Genomic DNA, 13,774 nt, shown 5'->3' on the forward strand with positions numbered 1-13,774 from the left:
GTGACAAGAATGTTAAAAGAAATAATGTGAGTTAATAAGCGAAAATCCCCTTTTTATTTCTTTAATTTCCGTAAAAATTGTTGATTCTAAAAGCCAAAAGGAATGAAATGGAAAATGAATATTAAAACTTTTACTTAGTTTTTACCATAATTTTTTTTATATCCTTGTATTTGTTTTATGTAGAAAGATCTTAATGGTCAATATATTATAATTCTTTATTTTGGTTTTCTTCTTAAAAATCATTTCCAAAAGGATGATGTTGACATGTAATAGAAGTAGTGTTTCTAATTAAATATAATTCGTTGATAAATTAAAATATAAAAGAAAATGAAGAAAGAAATTAATCGTCTTAGTTCTTTTATAACTAAATTAAATATTAAGTAGATTAAAAGATTTTCTTTTATCTTTAATAAGAAATTTTACTATACGTATTTTTTTTTTTACGAAAAAAATACTTGATATGCAATTCTTAGATTTTAAGTTTAAAAAAATCATAAAACCTTCCATTAAAATTAAAAAACTTTTAGAAAAACACTTAAATTCTTCCAATATTTTTGATCAAACCTTAATCACAAGTAACTCATATATAAGTTGTTTGTGCATTACTTCACAATATTTTTTATGTGTTTTAATTTCCATATTCGCCGGCATCCTTTAGTTTTTTCTTAGTTATTTACAACATTCAAAAAATAGTTATTTTAAATTAATTTAATATTTGAGTTTATTTGTCAACTTTTATTTTTTTATAAAAGATTCTTTCAATAAAAAATAATGCAATACTAAAATAAAGCAAATACATATGTACTTAATTATTGCAACCTTAGTTTTTAAAAATATCTATGTAATAAAAAATATATTTAAATTTTTTGTTCACATAATTAACAAAAAAAAAAAATAAACATCAAATTAATATCTACAATTTCTTAAAAATATATAACAATTAAATTTTGAACTAGATTGTATGTGAAATTTATTTCTTAATAACAAAACTAAATCACAAAAAATGAAACTAAATAAATAGTTGGCAAATTTTGAATTTTAGTACAAATTAAATTTTGAACATTTTATTAAAATTAATCTGCTATTGCATATTTTAAAAAAATGCTTTCTTAGTGTTATTATTTTGTGCAAAAATATTATTAATGAATTTTGTTATTTAAATCTAAGTTTTATTGACCTTTTATCTTCCGTTTCTTTCTTCTTTTAGTTATTCGTTGTAATATTATTAAAATCGTTTTTTTCACTTGCTACTATTACCGAATTCGTATCACTTTTAATATCAAAACTACTATTACTATCTGTACTTTCCAAACTATTTCTATTCAAACCAACTGGTTCATTTTTAATATTTGATGAAACTACTTCAATATCATAGCGGTTATTAAATAATAATTCACAAGATAATACGGCGCTATTATCCTTAATACTTCCGTTCTCATTATTTTCTTTGTCTGTGATTTTATCGCCTTCGTGATCACAATCAGTATCATCTATATATTTATCACCATCTTCGACGGACTTAATTTCTTCTACTGATTCATAAAGCGTGGTATTATCATCTATATTAACTTTTTCACAAATATCATTTACACATTCAACATTGTCGACTGAAGTTATAGCACGATTATTTGTTGGTACTTTATAAATAGGATCGACAAAACTAACTTGAAAACAAAGGTTTTTCATTAAATCTTTAGCTGACCTTATATTAAATTCTGGATCATTCAGTTGTTGTTGTCGTATTAAGTCGTCGACGTCGTGAAATATTGAACGCGGTTTACATGATGGTTTATCCTCAGATAAAGAAAATTTCAATGGTGATTTATTTTTAGATTTTCGTAAGCTCCTCATTCCATCTATAATAAAATTCTTTTTTGGAGAAGTTTTGGAAAATCTTAAACTGGCAAATATCGAATTATCGCGTGGACTATTTTTTTCTGAATCATTTTTGTCTTCCCCTAGTTCACAATCTATTTGATTATTTGACGAATTACCTGATGATGAAGATGGTGTTGGACTTCTTTCAAATAAACCACCAACACGCTTTAGAGCATCGTCACCTGGATGTGAAAAATATCGAAGCGGAGTTTTTGAAGAAGTTTTTTCTGGAAGCTCTGGTAGTGTTTCGACATTTAAAGATTTTGTTTGAGAACGCTTTTTTTCTGATTTTGGCATTGTGGAAAATGCTGGCAAAGGCGGTTTCGTTTTGGGAGGTACTGGAAATCTAAGATTGACTGGTAGACCGTCAGAAAAAGCAGAATAATGTTGCACTAAATGTTCTAGTGATAAGAAATAAGGTCCCTCATCTAAATAAAAATGCTGTATGGATTCGGAAATAATAAAATGTTTTACTTGGTTGTCTGACCACAAACTTAGAGCATATCCTGATCTCGCAGATTGTCTTATTAAAAACACCCCTTCGGTTGAATATTTTAATGGATCATCATTGTTCGTAGAATGTAACGATTCGGCTAAATTTTCCTTTTCATTTTCTTCATTGATAGATTCAATATTAGCATATATTTGATTTTTATCACTTTTTTTTATTTTCTTTTTTTTCATTAATTTTTCTCTTAAATTATTTTCATACTCCTGAACTAGTTTATTAGCTTCCTGTCTATCCAAAGTTCCATGATACCAATGTATTCTTTTAGTTTTAGCTGGTTCTACTGAGTATCTCTTTAAATATTCAGCGATTTCAAAGTGACCGGCTTCAATCGCTAAATCTAATGGAAATTGTACTAATTTCGTTCTTGGCATAGTTGTTGCACCAGCTTTTAAAAGCATCTGAATTGCTTTCATGTTACCAAATTTCGCAGCATCATGTAGTGGCACACAACCAGTTTCTGGATTCCTCATATGAATTGTATTTACATTTGAATCTATTAAAGCTTTGATAAATCCTGATGATTTAGTTCGACATGCATACTAAGAAAATTCAAATAAAGCAAGTAAAATTAATTTTATAATAAATTTTAATTGAAAATTCATATATATTATATGAATTTAATAATATATAAATTCTATTTGTACTAAAAAGAAAACATGCATGTATATTAACGCGAAAAACAGTTCCCACAATCGAATAGAATAAAATACAATGCTTTCGCAATAAAAAAAGTTTTGCAACTGAATAATAAAAAAACTAATGAGTAACGATTTTTTAATACATAAAAAATTGTTTATGTATTTATAAGTAATGAAAACTACAACAAAAAACACAATTATTGCAAATGTATATTATGATAAGAAATCGGTTAAATAAAGAGAATAAATATATTAAAGTTTTCATATTTTTTAGATAAAACGCAAAATTTATGTTGTGCTCTCCAGTATAAAGTTCGCAAAACAAAGAAGGAAAACAATAATTCTGGAATAGAAAAAATTACTAAAATATGATTAAATATAACTCACATGTAATGGTGTATTTCCTGAAGCATCTTTACATTCAATTTTGGCACCAGCTTTTAATATACATTTGAAAATTTTCTCATTGCACTCATACAAACAAGCTAAATGAACCGCTGTTAAATCATCTTGATCACGAGCATTAATATTACGTTCTTCTTCCTTTAACAATTCCAAAATACGTTTTTCATCGTTTTCAACTATGGCTTTATGTAATAAATTTGTACGACCATGGCACAAAATATCTTTTGGCGGCAATTCACCCTTTATTGGTTCCCGTAAATGAGTAATTATTGCGTTTTTGGTAATATTTTTGGAGTCAGAATAATAATCAACAATTGTATCGACTCCGTGAAATATTTTTGCTCCATTTATTGAATAAAATGGATCTTCATTATTTTGATTTTTATGTATTTGATAATGTGAAACTTCATTCTGCGAATTAAATTTTAATTAAATTTAATAAATTATATAAAATGCAAATAAGAAGTAAAAAAAGTTTAGAATGTTTTTACCTCATATAAAACAGAAAGAATTAAATCACCATTCTGCAATGAATTTGGCATTATCAAAAAAGATCCGTTTTCCGAATCATCTGTAAGAATACATAATTATTTATTTTTTTTTTCAATTAATTTTAAAAAACAATTAAAAGTAAGTTTTATTAGTCGTATTGGTAAAATTACACAAAATGCTGAATTTTCATAGTGCTTCTTTATTACCTTGAACTAAATTTGTTAACCGAATTAAAAATTAAGTAATGTGATATGTTACGTATAATTATTATGCATTCATAATAATATTGAATTTATAAAAATTTATTTTAAAACTGTAGTAAGAAGATACTACTACAAAATTTTAATTCAAATGATTCATAAATTTTGATTTTTCAAATTTAATAATGCACAATATTATACTTTTATAATTTTTAGAATACAGAAAATTTATATTTCAATTGTAGAAATATTTCCCATATATTGTATTCAGTAAGGGCATTAAAGTTTTATAAGTAAATAGATTTGAAATTAATTTAAAAATTAAAAATTCTTGATATCTGTGAAATTTTTGCAATAAAACTTTCTATATTTACTTGAATTTTTAATTTTATATTACTAATTTACATATGTGTTTAATTTTATATAATTAAATAAAATGCTTTGTTTAAGTAATCATGACAAGCTCTTTGTTTTAATAGTAATACAAAATTCAATATGCGTTAATAATTTCAATTTTAGGCCCGATGAGTGTGACTAAATTCGAAATGTGATTAAAAATGAAATTTGATAACTAACAATATTTTTCATGTTTTCGTTAAGGTTTTAAAAATGTCTTCTTTCCCATTTTTGAAAACATTAATTTAAGTTAAAATCACTCAGGAAAATTTATTTAAATATTGAAAAAAAATCTGCAAATCAATTCCTTTGATTATTAAAACATAATAATGTTTAATAAATATTTACCTGATTTTAAAAGTTTTTCAGCCTCTTCCTGTAATGATATATTATGATACCAATTTGATTTTTCATTGTAATATTTAATCATGGTACATGTTACTATATTTCACCCCTGAAAACATAATATAAAAAAATTATTTTATTCTAATTTTATTTAAATATTATATTTTAATTTGTTTCATTAAATATTAATAAATATTTAAAGAAACTATAAAAATAAGCGTTTATAACATTTTCGTACATTAATACTATCATAATATATAAAATACTCAAATGAAATAATTATAAAAAAATGAATAATATGTGAGTGATTGCAGTATTTCCAGCTAAAAAATTAATTATTAAGTGCAGTATTTCCAGCTAAAAAATCTTAATTTTGAAAGGAATAGAATGTTTTACTTTTCTTGTATATTCAATATATGGTCAAACCTCAACTTATATATCTATTATGCATGTCTATCTATATAATCGCTTGCTCTTTATATTTTTTCTATCATTTTAGGAAATTTCCACTAATTTATTTACAGCTCAATGTGAATTGAAACTAATGATATGGTTCCGGTATTTTTTTTTCTCATCACATCTTATCTATTCTAAAAGCAAACTATGGAACTTTTCTACTTTCTTTTCAATATAATTGATACTTTGCAGTTACAAACCCCTTGTAGTTTTCTGAAATATTAGAACGGTATGTATAAATTTTAAAATGAAATACTATTCTTTTTATTCATGTTTTTTATTAATTAATATATTTATGTATTTTTGTCGCATTTTTGTTTTGAACTATTTTTAATTTTGGAATTGTTTTATTTTTATAATTTGAACTTCCGCAGATACCCAATTAAAATTACAAAACAAGAAAAAAGGAGGGTTTAAAAAAATTCTTTTGCGATTAAAAAATTGCAATTTGCAAATGACTCTTTGTACTAGTATGACCACATTGTATATTTATTCAATAAAATGGTATTATCCTAGTGCTTTTAGTTATACATTTGCTTGTTATATTTTTAAAATTGCTCGTCTCATAAACAGAGCCTTATAAAGTTTTTTAAAGATAAACAAGTCTACAAACACTACCGAAAGGCTACAATTTTTTTTGCAATAAAATACTTCTAGTATTGAATATCAAATAATCTATATTTGAAATAAGTCTGTAGTACGAAAACACTTTTTAAATCAAGAAGGTATGACTTGTACAAACCTATGTTGCTTTTTAAAATATAAATTTGGAATTATAATATACTAAATAATGTAGTACACTCTGTCTGAATGCATAAATTTTTTATACTAGGGTTCAAGATTTTGATAATGAAAGTTTTCAAGTTTTGAAACCAAATAAATATGAGCATTTAATGCAAATACTTGTTACCTTAATAAATAACTCAATATATACATGGTATCTTATAAGATTTACACTAGATAAAGAAATCATAGATGTAACATTAGGGCTAAAATAATAATACAATGCTTTACATTGTAGAATTATAGCAAGTTGATAATTTTATTTTACTAAAATATTGGTAGGTACTGAAATATTTACTTAAAAAAAATTTTTTTTTGAAGTGTGAAGAGGTTTTATAAGTATATAATATGTATATACTCTATAGATGTGGGAATTTAAATTCTAAAGCGAGCCCACATAGTATTTAATTAACAACATAATATTTATTTAATAATTATTTAGTAAGAAAATGAATCAGTTATCAAGCCGGTAAATATAAATAGTTACCTACCTACATATATATTGCACACGAGACATCAAGATAAAAAAACAAAATATTGTGTTAATTTAATATAATACCTAGCTAGGTAGGTACATACATACATAAATGAAACTCGTATAGTAATACAAACTACAAAATTTTTTAATTCAAAAAATGTAAACTATTAGTCATTTTATTTTTAGCTTTTTAATGTCATCATTATTTGCTTTTTCTAAATTAATTTCATTCAAAAATTGACATTATAACACATTTAGAATAGCTATACGATTTAAGTTTTATACGTAATAATAATTTGCCCAAACACATTTTACATAATGTTATTATGTTTGTTTACCAATATAGAGTAACGTTTATATACGATAATCTTATGTACATACCTATATGAGAATGCTGTAGTATGTTAAAAACAATATTACTTTATATACATACAGATATTACTATATAATAACAATTTAATAATATAGATTAAAATGAATATGAAACAAAACACAATATAAATTTTTAATACATAATCAATTAAACATATGCTTACTTCCTATTCAGCTTTTATACATACATAAGTTATTTGAATTAAAAAATATATTGAATAAATAATTGTTAGTGGACTAATAAAAAAATTCATGAATTTTAATTATAATTTAATTATTTTTGAGTTTAAGTTCGATAACAGGAATTTTTTCTTACGATAATGTTAGTTAATGATTCATTATCCATTCTTCTCGATTTTATGTCTTTCTTTACAAATCTTTTGCAATATACATATAATTATTATAATTGATAGTAGATACCTATGTATATACATGTACTCAAAACAATTTTTTTTTTTCAAAAATACAAGTACGTACGTATGTACATATATTATTCGTACTTTCACACAAACTACAAAATCTTTCCGAATTTCTAAATAAAAATTGATGTAAAATAAACAAAGTCAAAAGCAATGACTAATAAGAATAGTTTGATTATTTTAAATAAAGCGGTTTTATATAATATGAATGAATATATGTATGTATGTATGTACATAATATTGGTTTTTTGTTACAAATTAGTGTGTGCTTAACTAAACCAATATTTTAGTCTAGAATTAAAAGCGACCTTGAAGCTTTGCAAATTTCCTTTTTCCATTCATCTTAAACTCCAATGGTGAAGTTTATGATGAATGGATTTAGTTCAGAAATTTATTTTATTATAATTTATCTCGCTAATGAAAACTATGATATCTACAACTCAAATACTATTTTATGGAAATATAAATTTGATATCTTACTTACCCTTATACCAATAAGAATATGTTAGTTACAATTTTTTGCAGAAATGCAAAATAATAAACTCGATTTTATAAAAATTAAATTTTACAATTTAAAAATTAAATATTTATTTTTTTAAAATTATGATAACACAATCAAAATATTTAAATATATTTTCAGTTTTTGCAAATTTTGTTTATTATAAGAGTAAAAATTAATCACAAACACTTAAAAATGTTTAATGGAAATATATTTTAATTACTAAATTCCGAGATGTCAAAAGAGTAATCAGCTGTCGATCGTCAAAAATATCCCAATAAACATTTTGACAGATAATTGAAGTAGAAATTGATCCTCATATTATATTTTATTGTACGGCATTGCATTTATTTGACCATGGTGACTGGTAAGTAAGACAAGTTATTAAAAATTTTTGATAAGAAAAACTACATAAACTCTTCGTTGAATTTATAATAAGCTAAACTACATAAATTTTTCATCAGAACTACCAAAATAGGGTAAAAAAAATTTTTGTGCAATTTTGTGGCTTCTTTTACTAACACTCTTATGAAATTTTTAAATGAACACGATGTTTTGACGTTAATAACATAGCTAACTTAACATGGAATACAATAAAAATATATTGCGTTTCAAATAAAAATATTACTTTAGTTTATATTATATTACTGAAAAATAAAATTAATTTGAATTGATGATAAAACCATGAAAACATAATAATATAAAGCATTCTTTCATTTTTATATTCTGTAATATTATAGAAAATACGTTTGTATTTTAAGCTAGTCAGTAAACATAGTAAAGAAGCATAAGCAAATATTCAATAATCAGTAATCATTATAAAGTAAGGTAAATATATGCAACACGTAGATACTAATATTCGAAGAAATTCCTAAATCTTATACAATTATAAATTAAACTAGTTCTTTTTTTGACGATTTGGTAAAATATCTAAGTAATTATAAATTTAGGACTATTTATATATTTGTAATACCATATAATAAACAGTTTTTTTTATATTTTGCCGACACTTTTTATCTTTATTTTTGTTTATACCTTTTTTTTAGAAAATGTAGCACTAAAAATCCTTTTTGTTACCTTACGGTTACTTATATTTAAAAAATTTGTATACTAAACACTATCAAAACTTATTTTGAATATATATATACTATCTATAGTATAATTTATAAAATTATAATATATTTTCAAAAAATTTTAAATTATTTTTATGTTAAAAAATTTATTATTTTATGCGCCCATTTACATGAATATATAAATTTGTTTACTGACATTTTTCTACACCAACAATATTATGTACCTAATTCATTTATCAAATGCGCATGTTCTATTTTACGACGTAATGGTATAGATATGTCAAATATTTACAATGAAATATTAAAATTTTTATCGATTATAATTTAGTTGAGTTTAATAGTTTCACTTTAATGCTTTTTTTTTGTGCACGTTGGAAAAGTAAATTTTTTTTTATATTGGTTTTAAAAAAAAAAAAATAATGTAATACTTTAACAATATCTTTAACGAAATACAACATTAGTCAGTTTTTGTGAACACAGTTAATTTATTATTGAAAACTATTATTTTGTGTAAATTTAAAATTTTATTTTAAGAATATTGTATAGCAGAAAATGCATTGAATAAGTGTGAAAGCACTGGTTATTTAGTTCAAAAGATCACATGTGTTTGTTGGGTTATATATGTTTTTCAAAGCATATGGAGTTTAAATGGATTTCAAAGCATAATATAAATATTTTGACATGACCTTTTGTTTACCTTTACTTTATTTACATTTTCGTTCCTGTTCAATTATTCATAACATAATAATTATGCACATACTTCCACTACTGCAATTTATGTATTTTATAAGATTCACTTAAAGTTAAACTTTCACTTATATTACAATGTTTAACATTACTGTGTCGTGTCCAGGGAAAGTGATTCTTCACGGAGAGCACTCTGTGGTGTATAAGAAACCCGCACTAGCTGCAGCTATCGGAATTCGTGCCAAAGCCTCTTTAGAAATCAACGAGACCAATGAAATTAATTTAAATTATAGTAACATTGATTTGAATTTTACTTTGCAATTATGTGAATTTCAGAAATTTTACAGCGAAGTTTCAAAGGGCCATAATGTTACCGAAGAGGAAATTTTATATGCAGTAAAATGCTTTGTGGAAGTTCATACCAAGGATAGAAAGTTGGAGTTTCAAAAAGCAAATTCAATAGTTGCAACATTTTTCTTATTAACTTCTATTTTATTAGACAGAAAATTGGATGAACTCGAATTCGGTTTTGATATAGAAATAAAATCCGACATAAAAATTGGAGCTGGTTTGGGAAGTTCTGCATCTTTTGGTGTTTGCTTATCTGCCTGTCTTCTAAAATTTATCAAATTTTTAAGTAAATCAGAAGATTTGATAGATATTCATTCAGAAGCTAGTCGATATGCGTTTTTATCGGAGAAAGTTATGCATGGTAAACCGTCTGGAGTTGACAACACGGTATGTGCATTTGGGAATATAATTAAGTTTTCGCCTGGTGAAGGAACAGAAGTAATAAATATGAAGGAAAAATTACCCATATTACTAATTGATACCAATGTGAGCCGTAGTACGGCGAAATTGGTACAACAAGTAAGTGAATTAAAACAAGATTTGCCAAATGTTATTGATCACATTTTGTGCGCTATGGGAGAAATAGTTAAAGCAGCCGTTCCCATTTATGAAAACTATACAGCCACAGATTATGAAAAATTTAATTGTATTGAAAGATTTGTTACAATTAACAATAACCTATTGCGAGCAATAGGGGTTTCACATAAAAGTTTGGAAGAAATTTTTGAAATTGCATCTCAACACGGCTTTAGTTGCAAATTAACAGGCGCAGGTGGAGGTGGTTTTGCTATAATTGTTTTGCCACATGATTATAAAGCAAGCGAAAATTTTAAATTACTTTGCCAAACATTAAATGAAAAACAGTATGGTTATATAGAAACTGTTGTTGGTGATAATGGAATAAAATTTGAAAGTAATATTTAAATTATGTAGTAACTATAAATGTATTGACTAGGAACTGAAGTTTTAGAAAATAAATTAAGAGTATAAAAGAAATATAAGTATAGTCACATTTAATAATTAATAAAAAAAAGTGTAGTTCATAAAAGGTAATAATAAATTATCTACAAGAATGTGTTTCATAAAAAGTAATAAAATTATCAAAAACCATTTATAATTTATTTTCTAGATTTTTATTAAATTTATTGGAGCAATTATTAGGAATGTACAGGTAGAATCGCCCTCAAACAAGGTAGAAAAAAGTTTAAGGGCGATGGAAATTAAATGAGTTTTGCCAATTTTAAAATTTAATAAAGTACTTATAACTAAAACTACATTTTCTTATTGAGTTACCTTTGTGTAAGCGACAAAACTTACTGAAGTCGTCTTGGAATTATTAAATATAAATCGACTTTTAAACTCATTTAACAAAATTTATTTAAAGACTAGTAATGTGCTAACATAGTAGACGTGTACTCAAAAAGTTATATTCTTTTACTAAAAAGAAATTTTTTCTTGTTTAGTTAAAGCCAACATGTAAGCTTTGTTCTCATATAAAAAGATAAAATCGCACACATATACACTTATTTTATTAAATTTGAAATTTTTTATCCTCGAAGTTTTACACTTAATTTAATTTCAATTTTGTTTCAATTTCTACTCTTCAAATTTTTCTACTGATTTAACAAAAATAAAATTAATATTTAATATCCGTTTAAAAACGCGGATTTTTTTTTTCGCGGGTAACTTTCATTCGTTTCTGTAATATTTTAATAAAAAGTACAAAGAAAGGGATTGTACTTCCTATAGTAAAGAATTTTGTTTAATTTTTGCGAACGCATGCAATTTTTAACATGACTGAGTAACAAATTGCTCAACTTATCATAATGATAAAATTAAAAAAATCTATATTTATTACATATTTTAAATTTATTTTTTAATACAACGTAAAAACATCTGTATGTTTTTCACATTTTCATACAATAATATGTATGAAAATGTGAAATATAATGTTTTTTCACATTTTCACAGATACATAATATTATCGTTTATTACTAAATGTAATACCTTCCTTGATTTTGAAATATAAAATACTTACATACTTAATTGAATTGAGGGCTGAATAAATTTTCTTCAAGGATGGTTTTATTGGAAAATTCTTGGAATATTACAATTTAAAAATTTGCAAAAGATATTATTTATTCAATTGTTATTTCAAACCTTATTAAGTCTTATTAAGAGTTATCAAACAAAATTATAAATCGAGTTGGAGTCGTTTATTTGAATTATATGAGCAAAATGAGTAGATATAAATCTAACAAAATTTTATAAAGTTGAAAAAAATCAAAACAGTACCAAACAGTAAAATTATTAATTCGTATTATACACCTTTGAGAAATACACTGAATGTATACACGCATATGTACATAAATACTTTATCGGTAAAATAAATTAAAAGTAGAATTAATAAATTTAAAAGTATAATAATACATATTGTAAATATGTATGTATGTATGTATGTACATTAAATTTACATAAACAATTATAAAACTTTATTTTGTTTTAAAATTATTTTACTTAGTTTAGAAGTTATTCAGTCGTTACAATGAAATATTGGATTAATAAAACACTATAAATATACATATACACAAACGTGATGTGATTCATTTATGTATACAATGTATGTACTTAGTGTAAATTTTATATAGAAAGCTTTATATAAAATAAATACTTTCGCAACGTTATTACATCTTTGCACAAGTAAGTAGATAAAACAACTGATTAAGGAAAAGGGTTAATTAAATAAACAGAAAGGGATGTACAATTAATATCTTTATTAGAATATGGGATAAATTTTAATTTACAACACTTTAAATCAGGTTAAATTGTTTTTCAAAATTTCTTTCTGTTTTAAATTATATATTTCATAATTAACAAGATTCTTGTTGATTTTGTATAAAAAAATTAAAACGATACAATGAATTTCATTAATTTAAAATTTGTTTGATTTTCAATTCACTGCGTTATATATACACTATTTAGTATAATGTCGTATAACGGATAAATGTTACAAATATATAATATGATAAATAATAAATTTTATTTATATATTTTAGTATAGATAAGTTATGTATCCTGTGTTACATCACACATACGAGTATACCGTACATAATATGAGTTATGTGCGATAGGGTTATAATGTGAGTGATGTGCGATTGTGGAAGCGGCGGTCTTTTTTGATTGAATAAAATATTCTCATAACTTTATAGAATTCTCATATATGTATTATGAATTCAAAAGCAACGTTTTGAACGTTTTGACGCATTAAAAAACGCGAAACTAAGTTGCACTTAGAACGGGAAAATTGTTGTTATGACAACTAAAAACAGTTACTGGGAAAATTGTAGAAACTCAAGTTTTTGAGATTTTGTACGGTTATTTTGTTATACATAATATTGTTGTTAAATTTTATTATTGTTGTTAATAATATTGTTGAAATCTAAATTAAAAATGATAACGTGATCCATTACAAAATTTTATGTTTAATGTATTGTTATTTAAAGAAAATAAAACAATTTTCGGCGTAATGGTAGGCTTATTTGCAAGAATGTTCTTACATTAAATCAAATAGTGAGAATCAGATTATATACCCTCTTTTATTAGCAAAGAATAAAGTTAAATAAAAAAAAAACTTTGAAACATAACCTTTTTTTTGATAATAGTACTAATATTTTGACACGATTCCTGCATCTAAATCTCTAACTCCAATTTTCATATGGTAATATATACTTATGAGTGTAGGTATAAATCTTTTATTAGATTATGAGAGTATGTGTGTATGATTATGTACA

At 24.0% G+C, this 13,774-nt stretch overlaps 2 protein-coding genes across 4 annotated transcripts; one reads left to right on the plus strand and one right to left on the minus strand.

The window, feature by feature from the left end:
- Positions 1–969: 969 nt before the first annotated feature.
- LOC129610137 (tyrosine-protein kinase Shark-like) lies at positions 970–8,233 on the minus strand. Of its 3 annotated transcripts, none has more exons than XM_055522530.1 (5): positions 7,858–8,233; positions 4,869–4,974; positions 3,924–4,003; positions 3,415–3,843; positions 970–2,928 (listed from the first exon to the last, which is right to left on the minus strand). In XM_055522530.1, the coding sequence occupies exons 2-5, from the start codon at positions 4,948–4,950 to the stop codon at positions 1,204–1,206; spliced, it is 2,316 nt and encodes a 771-aa protein (XP_055378505.1). In that variant the 5' UTR covers positions 4,951–4,974; positions 7,858–8,233; the 3' UTR covers positions 970–1,203. The 3 variants fall into 3 exon arrangements, with proteins under 3 accessions (XP_055378505.1, XP_055378513.1, XP_055378523.1); XM_055522538.1 differs by lacking the exon at positions 7,858–8,233 and adding an exon at positions 5,292–5,310; XM_055522548.1 differs by lacking the exon at positions 7,858–8,233 and adding an exon at positions 5,104–5,172.
- Positions 8,234–9,292: 1,059 nt separating this feature from the next.
- Positions 9,293–11,226, plus strand: LOC129609926 (uncharacterized). Its single transcript, XM_055522218.1, has one exon. It carries the CDS (start codon positions 9,771–9,773, stop codon positions 10,905–10,907), a length of 1,137 nt encoding a protein of 378 aa, XP_055378193.1. The 5' UTR covers positions 9,293–9,770; the 3' UTR covers positions 10,908–11,226.
- The last annotated feature ends 2,548 nt before the right edge of the window (positions 11,227–13,774 follow it).

This window comes from Condylostylus longicornis, unplaced genomic scaffold (assembly GCF_029603195.1).
Source record: "Condylostylus longicornis isolate FDR11 unplaced genomic scaffold, ASM2960319v2 ptg000004l, whole genome shotgun sequence".
In the NCBI taxonomy this organism is placed as follows: Eukaryota; Metazoa; Arthropoda; class Insecta; order Diptera; family Dolichopodidae; genus Condylostylus; species Condylostylus longicornis.

What these genes read in the sequence shown, in the direction of transcription:
- LOC129610137 (XM_055522530.1), bottom strand. Translation starts at nt 4,950, where the DNA reads ATGATTAAATATTACAATGAAAAATCAAATTGGTATCATAATATATCA. An exon ending in TGAAAAACTTTTAAAATCAG is followed by an intron (nt 4,004 to 4,868) that starts GTAAATATTTAT and finishes GTATTCTTACAG; the next exon opens with ATGATTCGGAAAACGGATCT. An exon ending in CAGGAAATACACCATTACAT is followed by an intron (nt 2,929 to 3,414) that starts GTGAGTTATATT and finishes GAATTTTCTTAG; the next exon opens with TATGCATGTCGAACTAAATC.
- LOC129609926 (XM_055522218.1), top strand. Translation starts at nt 9,771, where the DNA reads ATGTTTAACATTACTGTGTCGTGTCCAGGGAAAGTGATTCTTCACGGA.